General features: G+C 31.3%; 1 protein-coding gene across 1 annotated transcript; it reads right to left on the reverse strand.

Annotated features, from left to right (window-relative positions):
- Positions 1-93: 93 nt before the first annotated feature.
- LOC106474112 (cleavage and polyadenylation specificity factor subunit 5-like) lies at positions 94-20,131 on the reverse strand. The gene is made up of 6 exons (XM_013934803.2): positions 19,953-20,131; positions 15,477-15,677; positions 11,846-11,909; positions 8,216-8,305; positions 6,326-6,401; positions 94-212 (listed from the first exon to the last, which is right to left on the reverse strand). Exons 1-6 carry the CDS (start codon positions 20,078-20,080, stop codon positions 94-96), a joined length of 678 nt encoding a protein of 225 aa, XP_013790257.1. The 5' UTR covers positions 20,081-20,131.
- Positions 20,132-20,848: the final 717 nt, after the last annotated feature.

Raw genomic sequence — 20,848 nt, forward strand, 5'->3', positions numbered from 1 at the left:
TAAATTTAATTTTTGATTACTTGCACTGTTATATACAATTTATTTTTCAAGATGTGACTTAACAAGTAACTACATCATGTGTGTTGCCATGACTCACCTACTCAAAGCTTGAGGAAGGCTGGAAATAATAGGTCCATAACCTTGAGCATTGTCATACAACTCAAACAGTGGTGCTGCAACTAGCTTGTAGTTTTTTGGTACAGCAAATAATGCTAAAAAAAAGTTAAAACTTTATAGCAACAACTAGGAAATATAAATACTTGAATGTGTGATGTATTTATGTTGAGTCATTTCCTTTTCAATATAGTATTTGTTTAAATTGATTGAATCCACATAACTAGTCTCCACTTAAAAGAAGAGACTATATTTAATTAATTAATTTATTTTTTCTAAATAATTTACAATCCCATACATCCTGTAAATGATTAACAATGGGTGTTGGGTAGAATAGACAAGAACTCATCTAATACTCATTCCATCTAGCCTGGAAAATAACCACAGTTGGTAAACAGGATCCAGAAGGTGATGACACAACAATGTGATGAAGGTAAAATTGAATACAAAATCCCACTCAAGAAAGAAACATTGGCAAAAATATACAGAACTGGAAGAGTTGGAAGAAAAGGGGAACCTACAATGATAAATTCTGGAGTAAGCCTCACTTGAATGCAATGAACAGTTGGAGACAATGGGTTTGAGGATAGATTCTACTGAGGAGATGCCATTGAAGGTGTATCAAGTAAGCCTGAATAGAAATGGATGGTTAATGGTATTTGCTAATTTAATAATTTAAGGCCCCATTAATCAGTTACATAGTTTAATTGATTAGTACAATGTTCCTCAAACAATGACACATACAAGAAAAAACAACAACAGAAGATGCTACCAGTCAGTTGCCTTCCCTCTAGTCAGCAGTTCAAAATTAGCGACAGTAGTAGGTGGCCTTAGTAGCTTTGCCATAAGCAAGTGGCATTACTTTGATTACTTGGAGGGTTGAAATAATTGGTAACCTTAATTTTAATCATTTGATATTTTCATGACAATCAGTTTAATCATAATTTTGATTTTAATAGATTGTTGGAATAATTGAAAACAGTAATAACATGAAACAATAATTTCAATTAGTTGAATATTTTCATAACAATTGATATAATCAAAATTTCAATTACTGAATTGTTGGAATAAAAAAAAAATCAATGTAATCGCTATTCATAGGTAAGTGATTACACTGATTAAATCACTCATGATCCATGAGAATTGCCTCTTACAGAAAAACCATCCTTTCCGAAACACAAAGGTTGTAGTTGGCAGGTGGAGAAGAAAAGAGAGAAGTATGCACACCTGAAACCCTGCAGATGACAAAGTCAAAAGATATGCATGAAAAGTTCCTAAAAAACTGTTGATTCAAATTCCCAGATGTACTAGATACTGAATAAGCACAAGACTTGAACTCATGAACGATCCATCCGAGAAAGTAAACAACTGAATGTGAGTCAATGACTGAAGAACAACTGAGGATACTCCAATTATCCATATAATGATGAAAATTGATATTTGGTATATGTGTAATGGTTAGCTAATGCTTTGATGTGGTGTGCTGAAATCAGACCAAAAAGAGAAGACCATGAACTGATAAACTACACCTCAATGTGAAAAAAACAAAGAAATGGATTAGAAGATGGGAGAATCAGGATGTGTAAGTAATCCTGACATCCATTTTTGTCATAAAAAAACCTATGAAGAAATTTGTGTAAGATTCTCACAAGTTACCTCTTGAATAGAGAAATATCTAGATAAATAAAGATTGAGATGAGAAAGATCTAATACCAGTCTTTAATCTCCTGTAGTTTTTGGCACCACAAAAAAGACAAGAGTAAAAACCTATGGAAAATATGGAGCATAACATTGATATCTATTTATTTTGTAAAAATTTCCAAACTCTGAGATATAAAATTTGAATAAAAATTGGGAGAGTCAAAATTGGAAGAAAATGATGAATATGAATAGAAAATTCAAGTTTGATGAATCCATGGATCATGAAGCCACAGATGAGCAAATGATCCGAAATGAACCCCAAAATTCAGAACGGATGAGTCGTCTAGAAAAAGAGTCAATTATTGAGTCATAAAGATCTACCTTGATTTCATCCACACTAGGCCACACAAAAAGTATGAGTATATGTGTCGCGTATTGACAAACATTATAAGCTGGTCTATTGAAGAGGGGTGATAAAACCCTAATCAACTTCTGCTAGCAATGTTTTCCCAAATGGGTAACTAGTTGGTGTAAATACCTACAAAGTAAAAAAACAAAACAGTGATATTTCCTTTCAAAGTCAATTGAAAAGAGAAGTGATGAGATCATGACTAAAATAATCAGAACAAAAATGGCAAAAGGGTGCAGAAAATGAGTCACAAAACAAGACAAATCATAATGAGTTAAAGTAAAACCACTTGAACAATGCACCCAACAAGCAAACTGAGGTTTAAGAATTTATCAAAAACTCAGTTAAAAGTCAAAATAATTTAAAATTGTTGAAGGCACTAGGCCTTACAAAAAAAAATCTACATGTTTCAGTGTGTCACAGACCCAGCATTATTGTTCTAAGAGGGACAAGAACGTGAGAAGGAAAATGAAAAGTGGAATACCAAGTCTATTAGTATAGAATCAGTTTCTAAAAGCATCTGCAAACAACCCAAACATCAGGAACTAAATCATCATACATGACACAAGCACACTCAGATGCAACAGAAGTTGGTTCAACATTTAAAATTGAACATATCTTAAATAAAAAAAAAAGAGACCAGCAGAAGTGTTACCAGGATTATGGCCAGCAGACAATGAAGAAAAATAGGCCTGAGCAAAAGATAATTTCATTCAAAAACAAGAGAAAAATAACGAGTGCTACAGAAATTCAGCATCCACACAATCGTGAAACCCACGAAGAACACCAGAATGATATTAAGATAAACAGCTTTTCTTAATCACAAATTAAGTAAAAAACATATGCTCTTGAAAATGATGTACATGGTACATTGAAACTAGTCAGGTAGTTAACTGTATATTCTATAAATTGATTTTAGTCAGTTAGTGTTGTTTCTTTTGTGCTTATAAAAGCTGCTTATCTTAATATCATTTGCTGGAAGCACAAAATAATTCTTTACTTGATTAAATAATGCATTATCTGCAATGCCTAAAGAACATTTGGATATTTTGAGTCACACTGCATTTATTGACAGCATGAGCACAAACTCAACAAGGAAAAGCTTTCAGTATTTTATAAGTATGACTATCTAATTTGATTGATCATATTCTCTTTGATTTTTATATATACAATATATTACCTATTTAACCTAAATACATGTGAGAAACAAATTAAACAGTGACATGTGACATTAATAATATTAAGCTCACAATTAAAGATAAACATTCATATTTTGTGATATTTTTAACATCTGGCAATAAAATATACTGAGGAGAAAGTCATTTATTTCAGCTTCAAAAATTTAGAGCACTGATCTAAAATTAAGACTTACTTATCCAAAACCTAGTTAAGTCTTGTTTGTTCTGCTCTTACACTTATAATGTCTAACATAAATGCATGAAATTTGGTACACAACTCTCTATGTAATATGTAGTTTATGTTTGAAAAATCATTGGGTTTGGTCTTGGTATCATATTTTCGGTTTTGAATTTAAAAAAAAGTGTTTTCAAATGTTGTTTAAAAAAACATTAAGGAATACTTCATCTCAGGGTTTGTTTTCTGTGTGCCTAAAATCATGAAAATGTATCCAATAGTTATCTTTTTAATAATAACATATTCACTTCTCATGAAAGAATATTCTTGTATTTTTTAAAACATACATAATACAACACAAAAAGGTTATCAAAAATGAAAACACCATCAAAAGAAATTGGAAAAAAAAAATCCCAAATTTGACGTTTGTTCCTTAGAATCCTTTGTTCTCCACTACAAGAACTTCTGCTAGTCAATTTTTTTGGAACTCATACATTACTCCTTACCCAAGTGTTATTTACTCTACAATGACACACACAGAAAAAAAAATGTTTTCTATCCAATCATGTTTAGTCATTGGTTGTATCTTGTTTGGAAGCTAAGATTTAATAGTTACTGTCCAACCCAATTGATGTGGCATCATAAAAGCCTCTCAACACAGTTTTTTTTAAAACAGTCATTGAGAAGAAAGTCACATGAGGAACAAAACCTTGGATATGTTTACTTCTAAAGGATTACAAAGCCTGAATAAATATAAACCTATACCTTGGAATGGGCAAAAAAAATCTAAAAATGTATAATGACTTTGTTTACGTGTGAAACTCATTGGAACTGCACAGAGATCACAACTCAAACACGTTTTAAAAATTTTCTTTGCAAATCTCCCCAAATACATTTTGCAGTTATCAAATGACAATTCTTAGATATTTTCAAGCAAAACAACTATATTTTATATTAATTTTTGCCATTATGCAACATTTATTTAGTGTACTTAACAAACAAAAAAAAACAAAATGTTCCAACTTTTATTTCTGCAGCTCTGAAAAGTTACCAGCAAACATCCACTAATTTTTAAAAAATTTTTCCTGCTCATCATAAAGTAGTTTATATCGATGAAATTATCATCCTTGAAAATAAACTGATTTGTGTCTTATTTTTCTCTTGAATTTCCTTCTCTGTCACTGATTTTATTATTACAGCCCTTTGTTCTCGCCTTCTTTTTATGATGTCACTGAATGTAGTCTGAACAATTACTAATAAATCTAAACTTTGAAAACAGCTAGAGCCAATAGCTAAATATAATTGAATGGATGAAATACTAATTTATCCATGTCAATAAAGTGTAAGTAAAGTGGTCTGAGATATTACCTACCTGGAGCTCCTGTAAAGCTGAAGAAAAGATTCTAATACAAAGTCTACAGCTTTTAGTAACAAACCACAGATCTGAGAATTTTCTAGTTTCTTTAGATGTTATTTTTTGTTTGTGTCTGAATACATTTTCCTGTTAAACTATATTTGTTTGAAAGCTACAGAACTTTTCTACTATGATAAGATATCAAGTAAGTTGAGTTAGGTTTAGCAAGTAAAGTAAGTGAGAGCAAAATATTCTGATGACTCAAATCCATATTTATTGAATAATGTTGTTACATTTATTGCATTTAAACAATGCACAAAATTAAAATAACTTATTATTTACTGAAAACAATCTATGTTTATTATAAATTTATGTTCAATGATGAATATTGTTAGCAAAAATCACGTTAAAGGTAACAGTTACACCATTTTTAATGGTGAGCTCAAACATCACTAGTAAATTATCATTTTTTTTCTTTATTTTTATAATCTACAGGTAGAAATGGTGAAAACTTCAAATAGCAAAATAAAGTATCAAAAGAAATATTTTAACGAATATGAATCCAGACGAAACTTACTGGATATATAAAATGGAGCTTTCTGATCAACAATTGAAAAAATTAGAAACTCTAAGATGAAAGAAAGTATTTTGAATGTTGTTGTTTCATTTTTTCTTTTCAAAACAGTGTCTTACAACAAAATTTGAAAATTTCACAATCTAATAAAAATGATAGATATACTAACTCAAAGTACAGAAACCATTTAGTAAGTTCTTACTGAATTTCTTGCAATTTGATAAAATACTTCCATTGTGAGAGCGAAAAAAACAACCAAAAAAACAGGTTGTATCAGTGACATCCCCTCCAGTCCAGAAAACAGTAAATACAATTAATGACAGAAGAATATCAAGGAAAGCATTAGAAGCAGTAAAAACTTGTTTACTGTTAAACAAAGCTACACATTAAGCTATCTGTGCTCTGCCCACCATGGGTTTGAAACCCAATTTTGAGCATTATATGTCCTCAGACTCACCACTGAGCAGCAGAAAGACTAGAAGTAAAAGAGAAAATGTCTTGTTGTATAATAACCTATTAACCTAAGTGAAGTACTATTTATATTTAAAAATTAAATATTAAATTAAATTATAACTTTATAACTTGTAATAACTTTTGAGAAATCTTTCTCTTTCTTTGCTAAATTGGAAATATGCATTTAAAAATTATATTAAGTAATCAAACATGTTGAAGTAAGTAAAACTTAAACAGCTATAAATAGTTAAAAATTTTAATATTTCATTAATAAGAGTAGTCCAAGGTCTCTTACTTTTTTTAAATTTCAAATAGCCATTATATTTTCTGAGTGTGTCATACAAACCAAAAATAAAATCCTTTGATATCAAATACACGAAAATTAGTTGTTTATTTATCTATCTACATAATCCAATAACCATCTTACCTTTTTCTGGAAGCTGTACAAGAAACAACTTCTTGTGTTCTTTAGGTTTGGTAATATGAGGTGGTATATAGGGGTACTGGAAATAAATGTAACAACATCAGTATTTTAAGAAACAGCTAAAGTTTGCGCAGAGTGGTTTGTTAAATATATATTTTTTTCTTAACTCTCAAATAGTGTAATTCTTTATACAAACACTTTCTGAATTACATATCTGCCTGTAGTATTGGGAAACAATTCTATATGATGCCTCTGAAGAATTAAGACATTAAACTCGTATCTAAATGATATCTCAGGGCTCAATTTCAAGAAAATTTCCAGGTTGTCCAGAAGGCTGTATTATTTGTCCCAATAAAAACAACAGACCCTCAAAAAAAGATCTAATTATGAGAATACTGATATACAAAGACCCAATTACAAGAAATTTGATGTTTTTATATCTTATTTATTTCTAAAAAGAACAATTAATATTTAGTTAATAATTCTGCATCTGTATTCAACTGGATGTGCCTCCTCCTCTCTGGGTCCATGGGGTTCCTGGAAGAGCCATCTTTCTCACTCTGAAGAATGATGCCAGAGATGTACAGCAATGGTGGGGTCAAATCTCCCCTGCACTCATAACAGATGGTACTACCCCTCACTTCCTTGTCCCAGTCATAACATATGGAATACGTCTAATTTTTGACACCTTATTTCCCAGGAAGTTTCATTACATTGGAAAAAATAACCCAAACCAAGTTAATGTTACATAGCACCTTAAGGAAAAAACAGCAATGACCTGTAAAACTTTTAAACAGCACAGTAATCTTGGCCAATCAAGTTCAATGTTTTCATTCTAACCAGCTTGGTCTTCCACCAAGTACAGTAAAGTACAGCCCATAGTAAGACTAGACTTACATCGAAACTCTCACACATACTACTATACCATAATTCATATACAATGACTGAGCACTGCACATGTACACACACACACACACTGCTGATATGTACTGTCGTTCATACTCGTAGTTTCTATTGACCTGGAGAGAGGCAAAACTAGCCTTATTTTATTTATTGTTATTCTGTTTCATACTGATCAAAACTTTCATAAAATTTTGTTTGCAGTTATCATTATTATGCTCTGTTAAGTTCGTAAATTTTCCCGTTTTTCTCATGGTAGCTAGACCTTCAATATTTCCTAGACTCTATTGGTCATGTTTGTCTAACATTAGCCTTAAGCCTATACGCGCATAATCGAAAGGGGGTCAGTGTTTCAACTGTGACAATTAAGAATGAAAATTCTGAGTTTGATTTTGTTAATTTTTGATCATTTTAGTTACTATCGAAGGTTTATCGGTAAGAAGTTGAGACGGCCATGTTAGATTTGTCGTCGCAAGCATCGATATTAGAAATTAATCTCACCAAATGAAAACTCGTGCTTTCGGCACTTGTTTTCATTAAGAATTCCCACCCACCCATATATATGCATACAAACATCACGCCATACAATGTGTGGTAATGTACCTAACTGAGCTGTATACACTGTACTGTGTAACCACACAGCCATTCATGCTCAGTTGAACCCCATACAAAGCATAAAGCAGCACAGAGGTGCAACTTGACCACAACAGAAAGTCTAATGTCTAGAACAGCATTATTAGCCTATCACAAAATCAAACTTTTCTTAATATTTTCAGCCCGTTTTGGTAATTTGTTCTAACATTTCTCTTGTAAAAAGTGCAACTGTTTAAAAACAACAAATGTTTGTAGTACTATGGTACGTTACATTTCTCTAGGAGATATACTGATGGTAAAAAAAGGTTGTATATATATATATTTGACCAAAAATATTTACTGCTACTAGTCTATATTTCCTAGTGTAGTAAATAATGAAATGACTAGAAAAATATTAACCTGTGGAGGTTCAAAATTAGGTCTCCACCATCTTCCTACAATATCTTCAATAATCCACTCTTGTTTAACCCCATCTTGTCGTCCTAAAATCTTATAGATGAAAAAAGGTGAAAAAATAAATAAAAAATAGCACAAAACTCTTTAATGTATTCTAGCTTAACACTTATTATAAATGCAAATAAATTGCTTTATAAAACAACATATATTGTACTCACTCATGAAATGGCTGTTACAGATTTATTTCAAATTGAAAAAAATAAAACCTAAAAACTACCTCTAAAATCATATATTTTAGAAATAATATCAGTAAGATATCTGTCTTTCTAATAGGTTGCCTCAGAATAAGACATATCATACTATATGGGAATATAATAAATAGGTTGAAATTAAGCTAAACATTTAATCTTTAAATACTAGGTTGGGTTATATGTGACCCTAAGGTATTTTTGTTTATTTGTAACCAATTTTCTTATTCTGTTATGATCTTGAATTATTTTTTCACTCTTGATACTTAGAAAAATGTTTTTGGTTTGTGTGACCTCCATAAAAAAAATCACCCGAATAGTTAATGTTATTTGCCACAGTAGAGTTATACCCCTTCAACAATAGGTACAAAGCCACTGTTTTAAGGACTTAGCAATTAAGTAAACTTTTAAAAAGTTAGCTGCAAGAAAATAAATAACACAAGTGAACTGAGATACAAATAATAAATAATAAATGTGTATTAATATTTATAATATGATTCAAAGGGAAACTAATACTGTGCAAAGCTTATTCAAACTGATCACGGTTGACAACTAAATCAACTCTATAATGTTTGTTTGCTTTTGAATTTCGCGCAAAGCTACACGAGGGCTATCTGCACTAGCCGTCCCTAATTTAGCAGTGTAAGACTAGAGGGAAGGCAGCTAGTCATCACCATCCCTTGGGCTACTCTTTTACTAACGAATAGTGGGATTGACCATCACATTATAACGGCCTCACGGCTGAACATATTTGGTGTGACGGGGAATCGAACTTGCGACCCTCAGATTGAGAGTCGAGCTCTCTAACCACCTGGCCATGCCACGCCGTCTATAATGTAATGGTTTATTTCTGTGCTTCAACAAAATGCACTGTGTAGCACTAAAAAAGTATTTTTTAATGTGAAATTTCAAAATAACATAATTTTTTTTCAAGGAATTTAATACCACAAATCCTTTTGCCTGTATCAACAGTCACACATGGCAATCAAAACAATTAGGTTTAAAATACATTACTCACAGTAAAAATGTAGAAATATGATGTGCTTTCAACATAAGCACACACATATACCATTCTGTCGACTCACGTTCCATTACTATATCAAGAGTGCAGATCTAAGTCGAATTCTAATCATTTTATTCAGCCTACTAATTTTTTGTCCAATAATTTAACTTTTCAATTTATAATGAAGGTTTGATCACAGGTAATGCAGTACATTTCAATAATGCTTTCAATATAAGCACACACATATACCATTCTGTCGACTCACGTGCCATTACTATATCAAGAGTGCAGATCTAAGTCGAATTCTAATCATTCTATTCAGCCTACTAATTTTTTGTCCAATAATTTAACTTTTCAATTTATAATGAAGGTTTGATCACAGGTAATGCAGTACATTTCAATAATGAATTTTGTTTTTTGTAATTGGCCGACTAGCTTTGTTTTGACATCAAATTACTGATTAATGGAATTTTCTTTAGTTAGGAATTGTAAAGCTTCAGTTTCTACCTGTATATATTTATTTTAAAGTTGCTCTCCTTCATTAAAATTAGTATTTTCTTCTTATACTGAGATTATACAATAAAACACAAGTTTTCAGCTATAACTACTGTTGAACTACTGATTTTGATCGCCTGAATTCTTATACCTTACAGAAGCAAAAATACTAAAATCAGTATAATGAAATCCAACTGCAAAAGTTACCTAACATACATTTTGCTAATTTTAATTTTGACATTCAAATAGTTAAAAGTGAACCAATGAAAAGTATAGCTTCAGTGTGAGTTAATTTCACCAATTATTAAGGTTTCTTCCTTGATGGTTAACTCTTTGGTGCCTGGCTAGGTACACCCACTGCTAAAGGTATTCTTAGGTGCCAAGACGGGAGTACCCATTTCCCAAGGTCTAAACTGAACCAATGAATTAAAAACTCATAGAAACTCAAATACTCTAAGAGTTAAAATTTACTCAATAGAAAAGTTTTACTTCTGTAATTTTATACATAAACCTTTTACAAAAAGGCAAGTTTTGATTTTCGTATTGATTTTAGCATACTCTGAACAAAAATCATGAGGATTTGTGATTTTTCCTAATTTTTTCTCAGCAAAATACAGCACTCACAGCCACTTGGAGAAATAATAGTTTTGAATAAAAGAGCACTAATTTCACCTTATAATCTGAATACAGGTGCAGTTTTATCAACTTTTAGCCAATCATTGTTTCTCAACCTTGGTTGTCATGGTGTGATGTAACTGCCTATATCTCAGCTTTGATAAGTCATACATTAGTGATCTAAGCATATAATGAAAACTCTTTTACTGTTCTTTTCAACCGTATAAGCAGATATGGCTTATTTTAGCAAGGATACAAGTAGAGATTGGAACAAAATAATAAAAGCTTAGCTTGGTGATATAATGCAAAACAAAAATTTGTTTGAGATCAACTTTCACTACAATTACAATTTTGCTTTTTTGTTTAAAGAATACGAAAAAAATTTGCTTTATCATTTTATACCTCATTTGAATTAAAATGCTGCAGTATGATAAGTTTTTTTCATGGAGCAAGATGAGACAGACTTAGTTATATCGTTTTGCACTTGACTATATCAAATTTCATTTCACTAACAAGGCTGCTAAGTTAGGGTTTGTCTACTTTAGGCCTTAGTGGCCTAAGTAACAACTTGAATGCACAAAGAAAATTACAGAAACAAAATTAAAACAATGCATATAAAAGTACACTGAATGGGTTTAAAACTTTTTTACATTTATTAATTGAAACCTTCTGATTAACAGTTTAAAACAAAATCTCAGCTTGCTTAAGATTGTGGTATGGTAAAAAGCTATTTTTAATGTATGCCGTGATCAAATACACAGTGAAACTGTGTCACTTGTTTTTTGAATCGAAACAAAAATAAAAACTTTATAGAAAAGTTTTAAAAGAAAATAAGAAACTTAAACATTAAAAATTAACATATACAACAAAAGTAAACATTTTGAATTGTCTCTTAAAACACACCACAATGAAATCTTTGCAAAATTTCAAAGCTGCAAATGAACACAAATATCACTTATAAAAAGTTTGATATTTTATTTGCAGAAGCTACACAATCTGTTAGAAAGTTTCAAACTATTTCATCCAGAATGTTTTTTTCACAATGCAATATAACAAACCATACAACAAAAGCATTGACACAATGCAATATAACAAACCATACAACAAAAGCATTGACACAATGCAATATAACAAACCATACAACAAAAGCATTGACACAATGCAATATAACAAACCATACAACAAAAGCATTGACACAATGCAATATAACAAACCATACAACAAAAGCATTGACACAATGCACCTGACATATTTAAAGAAAAAAGTATTTACCTCTGCCATTAACCTCTTCAATCCTTCTACTTCATCTTCACCAGCACTAAGCTCCCCACCAGGTCTGAAAGATAAATAATGAATTGAAAAATTGATAGGTACATAGGAATATATATATCAGGCTCACTAGGTTTCTATAGATGGTAAAGAATGATGCCACAAAATTGAGTCACCTCTTTTCCTTTTTACTTCACAAAAGCTAATTGGGTTTTTGAATATATCTGAAAGTTGAGGATTTTTTTCAATTTTTATGAGATTCTGGTTAAACCTTATTCAAATCCTGAGTTAAATATTATCTCCTTATTATAAAATGAATGTCAATATCCTAGTAAGGCAACCGAAGTGGTACCAATTCAAAAAATTGTAACTACTAGGAGAGATTTAAACATTGCTTCTGAAGAGCTCCGAATTATTTGATTCTGATGCTCAAGAATGAATGTTACGAGTTGAATATATTTACTTGTGAGAAGACTTTTATTCCTCAACTTATAGTTTGAACTGCAAAGAAGACTATTGAGTTAATCAATAAAAAAGCATCAAAACATGTTAGGTTTAAAATTCTACCATAAATGTTGCTCTAAGCAAAACAAAATTCAGTGGATAAAGGACTCAAAGTATTTTTTTTTTGGGGTAAGTTGCATGAGAATTCCAATTCTCAATCTTTGTTTTGTATGTTATTTGGCATGTTTGTGCTAAAATTCTCCTTTTTAAAACTTTTTATATTCATCAGTAGGACCATACCATTTTCAATCAATTAAAAACAGAAACTATAGATAATTGCAAACATAATTCTAAACTTTGAACCCCCTACTTTCTTGGTTTGCTAAGATATCATTAAATTTGTGAAGCCCCTCCCCTCCTTGTCTTTTTATACTCATTGCTAATAGTCCTTGCTGATAAATTATACACTTAACAAATATTACTACTAAAGTTAATTTAAGACTCTGACAGACAAGAAAATACATGAAATTATGATTATAAATATATTCAAATAAACAAAACAAAAATCATCAAAAACAATTGCAGAGTTTTCCAAGTATAGCAGTTAATGTCAGAAATGACAGTTTAATCACTTTTAATAGCAATGTTGTTTTCAGGAGCCTAAAATTAGCAAATCCCTGTTTAGGTATATTTTGATAAGAAGGGAAACCAAAAAGTAAAATGTAGGCTGTGCCCTGCAGAGCTCAGTTACAGGGGCAGTATGAGAGCAAGTTAAACTATATCAAAATGAAGCTTCCTGATAGGTCTAGGGCAGAGGACTAATGTATTCTAGTAATCCTAGCATACTATTTCTGCAATAACGTGATTAATGCTCACCATCGAACCAAAACAGTTCAATAACCTTCCCAGATGCAATTAGTTTTCATGTTTCACTATTCTTATATGTTTATAGAATTTACAGAAATAATGGTATTTTATATATACATATAAACCTATCTGTTACAAGAAAGTAATAAACCTTTCTAAATCTTTTTTAATTGATATAATTGTAATTATATGTTTAAAAACAGTTTTTAAAAAAGTTTAAATGTTTAATACATGAAACAGAATCCATCACCCCTAGTTTACAACAATGCTGGGGCCTTAAATATTGTGTCTATAACTACAAAGTTACTCAAATGCTTCATAAACAATCAAAGAAAATGAATAACCATAACTTTGTTTTTGGCGAACAACTACTCAGCCTAAGTAATAACCTAATCAATTTTTTTATATTTTACAAATATCATAAATTTAATTCAAACAACATAAAAATTAGAACAACAACAATTTATTTTGTAAAATAAAACTAGAAAGCATATTCTGATAATATAGTATTATTGTGTTAATAAGTAACAATGTTTATCTTCTCCACATTAACTGCAATAATGTTTCATTTTTACATTGGTATAATACCAGTTAACTTCTTAACAGTTGGCTATATAACACCATATCCACATTTTCAGTATTTTTTATATGATGGACAAAACTTCCACTATAATGATAATAATATAATATTATGGTTTATTCAGTGTTGACCATGTGGTACCGAAGTAACTTAAGTAAGTCAAACAAATAATCTAACCTATATAAAAGCCAGTGTGTTTCACATCACACTTGATTTCTCTCCATTTCTCAAAATAGGAGGAGTCATAAAAGCCAAACTGCATTTATCCAGATAGAATAGTTCAACTACAGTTTGCTCATTACAATTTTAGTGACGGGGTGCAAGGGGGCCATGAAACTTTATAAATGTAGTGATGTTGGTATAATAAGCCTAAAGCCAAGATGTAGTGTGAGATCACCTAGCCTAGAGCCAAGTGCATAAAGTTTATCATGAAATTAAATTATTGATTCAGTTTAAACTTAAATCTTTTCTGAATTAAGCGTTTTTAATAAAAACGCAAACCTCTTTAATCAACGGAGATTAAGTTAAGAAATTAACAAATCTTTTTTCAGTTTTGTTGCCTATACATTTCATTTCATACTTTCAGTATATAGACTAACAATAATATTAGGTTATACTTTTAACATCAAAGCCATTGTTGGAACGTAGTGTTACCAAAATGCACTGGCATTTCTATATGTTAGAGGTTGTTAATCTAACTGATTTTTAACAATAATTATTCTACAAATATGCCATGAATTCATTTCATGAATGATCTTAATTTTGATTGACTCACAAAGTATTTACTGGCATCTGACTTCTTCAACTGCACTTTTTTGACTCTTTTTTGGTCAAGCTTGATTTCACAAAATTTATTTATTTCAATTACCTACAAAATGTTAGGGTATGCTATCAGGTAGGGTTGGGGGTGGTACTACTTGCCCCATCATTTTTGATGGACTATACCTACCCTCTAGACAGCAGCTCAAAATTAGTGACAGTAGCACACACATGTATTTGCCTTAGTAGCTGTACAATAACAAAGACAGGATGACCAAGTTTAGTTGCAATGGGAATCAAACCCAAGACCCTCAAATTGTTGGAATAATCAAGAACAGTAAATTATCAGAAATCATAATTTTGATTAGTTGATTATTTTTGTGGCAATTTATTTAACAATAATTTTGATCAACTAATTAATGGAATAATTGAAAAGCGTAATAATTAAAAATAGTAATTTTGATTAGTTGATTATTTTTGTAACATTAACTGATGAATTATAATTTCGATTAGTTTACAAGACACTAATCAATGGAAACGCTGCTCCTTGGTAATCAATTATATTGATTAATCAATTAAATTGCTCAGCTCTACTCAAAACAATAAGCATTTTTATAACATTACTAAAAATTTCTACCAAACATATTTCATCAAATTACATTTACCTCTTAATATTCTAAGCTTAATTAAGCCCTAAACAACATTCATCCATATATCAAGCTGCATACAGCTAATAACGACCTTCATACATATGAATACCAAAACTATCAAGTGACTGGTAATTATTAATCACATAACAAAAAATGTACTCTTAAGTTTTTGTAACCACACTTGTATAAATTTCATCTGGTACCTTCAACCAACAATAATACCAACTTTTGTGATGCTCCCATGTACCAAATTTTAAATGTTTTGTGCAATTCTACCCATATATTACACTTTTGGTCAAATAGATGTAGTTAACACTGACTAAATAACACTTACAATTTAAAAAATGTGGTTCCTAGTTGCAATAAAAGTACATGTGGAAGACCATGTTCATGGACCAAAAGAACACCTTCCACTGAATGCCTCATTCCAATCTTGTCAAATTCATTCTTCATTCGTTGGAATCTTGCAGGTACAGAACTGTCTCTTTCAAATAAAGGCTCTTTAGTTCCAAATGTATAGTTAGTTAAGGGATACCTAAAATATCAGCAACAAAATCAAAATATTTTAGACACGTTACACTAAAAATTAATTCCTCAAATTCAGTTCTATCACCTTGCCACATCTTATGCTATATTCTCATGTCCTTTTTAGATTACAATAGCCTAAGTTATGTTCAGTGTATCTTATATTTATGTGTAAATTAATCATCTATTAATCATCTACATTAAAGCTTAGCATGAAGACAAACTTGGGAGCATACAAGTGTGCCACTCATGTTCATTGCAAAATAAGACAAGCAATTTTTATTTTCTCCCTCAGTTTTTACCATTATCCTTTGTCTGTTTGACAAGTATTTTTTCTCCCAGATCATTTGTTTTATTGTTGAAAAAATACTGGGTGGATTTCAACGGATCCGGAACATTTTAAATTGTGAAAATGTAGTACATATGAACAAATATTTATAAAATATGTACTTTTAAACTATATACACACATATATATATATTCCCTTAATTCACAAGCTCTCAGTAGCATGCTAGCGAAAAATGCACTTCAAAGTAATACTATTATAATATTACATTCCTTAGGTCTACAGTAGGGGCCCAGTAAAGTTTGAATGCCAGCTCCAGGAAGAATGTATGATGTAACAACAATTAAATAATGCTTTAACCTTATACATATATATGATTTCATACAGATATATGATATCAGGCAATAATATTCCACCGTCATATGCTCACCTAACTTACAAACTTATACATAAAAATATATAATATATATTAAGCACCATACTGTTGAAGCAGGTAGGCGGCAATGATACTTTAACACACTAACATGCATATTCATCAGGTCTTGTAACTGTTTCAGTGTGTTATGTACAAAGTAAGGAAACTGAGATAAGACATAGGGCTCTACAGTGTATATACATGCTCCTAAATGGTTCTTGGCTCCTGAGATGCCAGAATGCTGAAATCTGATTGACTGGTTTTTGAGTACTTGAATCTGCTAATTTCTAAGCCTGAGACTCTATTGAGAACTGCTTTTCTGTTTTCAATGTGATTTGTTCTTGTTCTGTAGTTGTTTCTTTGTCAATGGTTTCACAGCTATTCTAGTAAATTTCATGTCCAGTATCTCAGTTGTAATACACAAAAATATCTGTAACTCATGACTTAAGAGATACAGAAGAAAATCAATTTAATGAATTGTTAATCACTGTTACATTCAGATAATAGCCAAAAAAAAGCTGCTTATCCTTCTTGAAGATCTTGTGAGACTTCTTTGCTCTAAGTGGACTCCATCATATCCTAAAAACAAAAAGGAATTTAACAAAATGGGATGATGATCAAAAGATCCAATACCTAAGAGTATGATGTGGGAGGAAAATGGGATAACCCTAAGAAAAACCCACTTTCAATGGATGGATGCCAAACACTCTACTTAACCAGTGCCCAAACTGGTACCTAGACCAAGAAACTAACTCACATTAGATAAAACAACAGTGGATTAAGTGACTCAGCATGCACTTATATTTGGAGATTGATGGGGCAGTAGTGAACTAAATACTTGGCTAGGAAATTTAACGATTTCTTGAAAAGTAGTAGACAGCTGGCTTTGGAGTGTTCTACTGATGAGAGCATTTTTGGTGATGTCCTTCAGAAGATCTAGTTTTTGGTGGATGTCATTTGGAAGTGAGTCAAGCCACATGTACAGGCAATCTGTAACATTGTATTCTTCCTTGTCAGACAAGAAATCTGAGGATTAAGGTTCCTGGGTAATAGCTGCTTGTGTCTGCCTTTTTTCTTGATGTTTGTCTTCTGGGGTCAACAGTCAGATGTCAAGGGTTTCACTATGAGTGTTAAAGGAATTTTTCATTCTTCTGCTGTTTTTTTGTGTCTATTACTCATTACAAAGAGTTGGGCTGCTTTGTGGCTTCTATCTGATTAGTAATTTTGGCAACAGTTTACTGCTTTGTTGTGGACTACAGTTCACTGGTCTGGTAGTGGTCAGAATTCTTTTTCGAGTATGTTTCTCAGCCATAAAATGAAACTTATTCAACCATGATGAATAATTTTCTCTACTATCTGATGGAAAGTAACTACTGCCTTCATGAATAGGGTAGTTCTTCCAGTCATCCTAGATGTGACTCTATGGATGATATGGATTTTCAATGTGTCCTTTTCAGGTGCTTCTTTGATTTTATGAGTAGTGATGGATAGATTCACATTCCTCAGGAAAATGCTGAAGAAGCTAGAACTGCTTGCCACTGAATAGTACTCCACTTGAGTTCCAAGGGGAACAGAGATAAGCAAAGCCTTCTGGCAAATGTGGTTGAACAAAGAATCCACAATGATGAAGGCATCTGGTCTTCTTAGCAAGGACTCTGGATTTGGACTTATACTTCTTGATGAAGTCACAAATTTCTATGAAAATGTAGTGTTGAAAAGACTGTTGATAATTACAGAAGTGATTATGATTCCCTTCTCTGCTGCATTCCATGTATTCTGCCTCTTTTTCTCTCCGTGCCTATGTATAGCTCAAAATGACATTGGCATTGGACGCACTATTTATATTCTGTAGGTTTCCATGCCTAGTATCATTGTCAGGTTAATTAATTCATATTGTTGCAGATTAGGTGGATACAGATTTTCAGAAAGCATTTAACAAGGTGCCACATAATAAGCTTATTAAAAAAATTATCTGTAGACGTGGGGGATAAGTTGACTCATTTGATAGAAAACCGGCTAGATGAGAGAAAGCAGAGAGTTGTTATAAATTTGAGTTCAGTCAAACTGGATTAATGTCACAACTGAGGTACCTCAAGATTAAGTGTCAGAACCATTGATCTTTTTGATTTACATCAATGATGTAGATGGAGGAATGGTCAATTAATTATTTAAATTTGCTGATAATACTAAGGTTTTAGGTGTTACTGGATGTGAGGAGAAGGATGATGCTGCTTTACAAAAGGATTTGGTGATTTGGTTGAATAAATGGAAGATGGATATTAATTATAATAAATGCAAGTGGTACCTCATAATTTGAATTATGAGTATAATTTTGATGGGAATAACCTTAACAGTGTTATGGAAGAAATGGATCTTGGTGTTCTAGTTGATAAATCTCTTAAGACATCCAAACAATGTACTGTTGCTAAGGCCAGGGAAATTAGGATTTTAGATTACTTATACAGAAATATTGTATACAAGTCTTAACAGGTTATAATGTAATTGTATAGGGCATATTTTGACTATTGCATTTAGTCTTTGGTACCTTGCTTTAGGAAGGATATTGAAGGAAGATTCAAAGGAGGGCAACTAAGATGATATCTGGAATAGAAAGGCTGTTGTTAAAAAAGATAGGTTATGATCTTGGAATTCATTTTCTCTTGAAAAAAAAAAGAGTTAAAGGGATCTGTTTAAAATTGTTAAAGGAGTTGATTGTGTTAATACATTTATATTTTTTCGTACTTAATGGTAAGAGTTATCTTCAGGTAAGACAGTTATATTATTCTAACAGGGACTGACTTGCCTTGTGATGTGGTGAATGCAGTTAATCTAAGGGAATTTAAGGGAAGACTTGACAAATTTTGAATGACAAGAGCTGACCTTGAGCATATATTTTAAAGATTAGTTTAGTGGATGTGTTGGTCTAGATTGACCAATGAGTTCCTTGTTGTCCTTAAATTATATGTATGTATATAATGTAATGTACTGTAATTTGTAAGAGTAAGAGGTACTGAACTCGAGTTTCATGCTACAAAAAAAATGCTACAGGTTCAACACAACTTTGTGTACAATTACAAGCTTCTAACATTGTTTGAAATTTTGAGTATAACTAAAAGGATTATTAAGCCTTAAAGTTAAACAAGTTTGCATGCACATCCCCCCCCCCAAAAAAATTAGGTATTCTCTTTGTAACTATCATTACAAATTAGGCCTAGTACTACTATTTGCATTAATAGTATTACTATTAGTATTAAGCAGTAACCTATTAACCACGTTATTAATATTATTGCCTATTGTTACTTTATTAGTTATATTAATATTACGGTAAGTTGATTACTGCTAACAATAATACTTATGATACTAATAATATTAATACTGCTAGCTGTAATACTTGTATTAATCACACATATTATTATAACTTAAATAATTCATTAATTATAAATATAACTACAGTATAAGTCCTATACAATACAGTATAGACTAACTACAAGTTAACGTGTTTTAAATTTGACGTTTTACTTTTAAACACTCATCTATCATAGCAGCTTTATAAGTAATTGCTTCGTTCTAAAATATATACGTACAGATTAACAGCTCTGTTTATAGTTAACGACAAAAGATTACTGCTTTGAGTCATGTATTTTCCTGTCATTTGACTCTGTGTATTTCCTTTCGGCCATCCCGCCGCTGAACTTCTTCCATGTGACGCCATGTCAGTTGTATGGTTCAAAAGGCGATACACATTTGAAAAGAGGAAGTTTAGTATATAATCTGCATCATTTGAAATTAGATACATTTGAATTTGTTATCATATTAGGTAACAGTTTATTTATTTTTCTATTTATTTTGTTGATTAAACATATTTTACCAAATTTACCTCTGTAACATTAACTAATACGCATATTTTACTTCCGTTACCGCTCGTTGAGTTGGATTGTTTATAAGTATCAAAAGTATAAGTTTTGTACGCAACTCTCGAGAAAGTATTTATTATTAGCATGAATAACAGAAATGGTCGAGGTAGAAAACCAAAATCCCAAAAACCAGTGGTATGTATCTGTACGAAACATCTTAATTTACGATATAAACGACGGTTGAATACATACAAATCTTGCTAACGACCTTACTGTAATACACAAGTAAACATTACTTTAAGAACAATAAATTACACATAAACCCGAACTGGTCCCAATGGATGAGGAGTTCCCCAAAAACATCTACAAAGAAAATTTAACCTAAACAAGAGGTTGAATTGGGCATCGGACAGCAAACGGTGAAATTAGTAAAGCTACAGATGAATCCAAAAATCCGTATTTCTCTGCAAAAGTCAACGACAATTTGTTCAACAGCGGAAAACGATATCAAAGTCAATCTACAGTAAAGTGTGATGGGGAATCAGAAGAAGTCAGAGACTGTTTGTTTGTTTTGAATTTCGCGCAAAGCTACACGAGGGCTATCTGCGCTAGCCGTCCCTAATTTA

The sequence above is a fragment of the Limulus polyphemus genome, unplaced genomic scaffold (assembly GCF_000517525.1).
Source record: "Limulus polyphemus unplaced genomic scaffold, Limulus_polyphemus-2.1.2 Scaffold6833, whole genome shotgun sequence".
NCBI classification, from domain to species: Eukaryota; Metazoa; Arthropoda; class Merostomata; order Xiphosura; family Limulidae; genus Limulus; species Limulus polyphemus.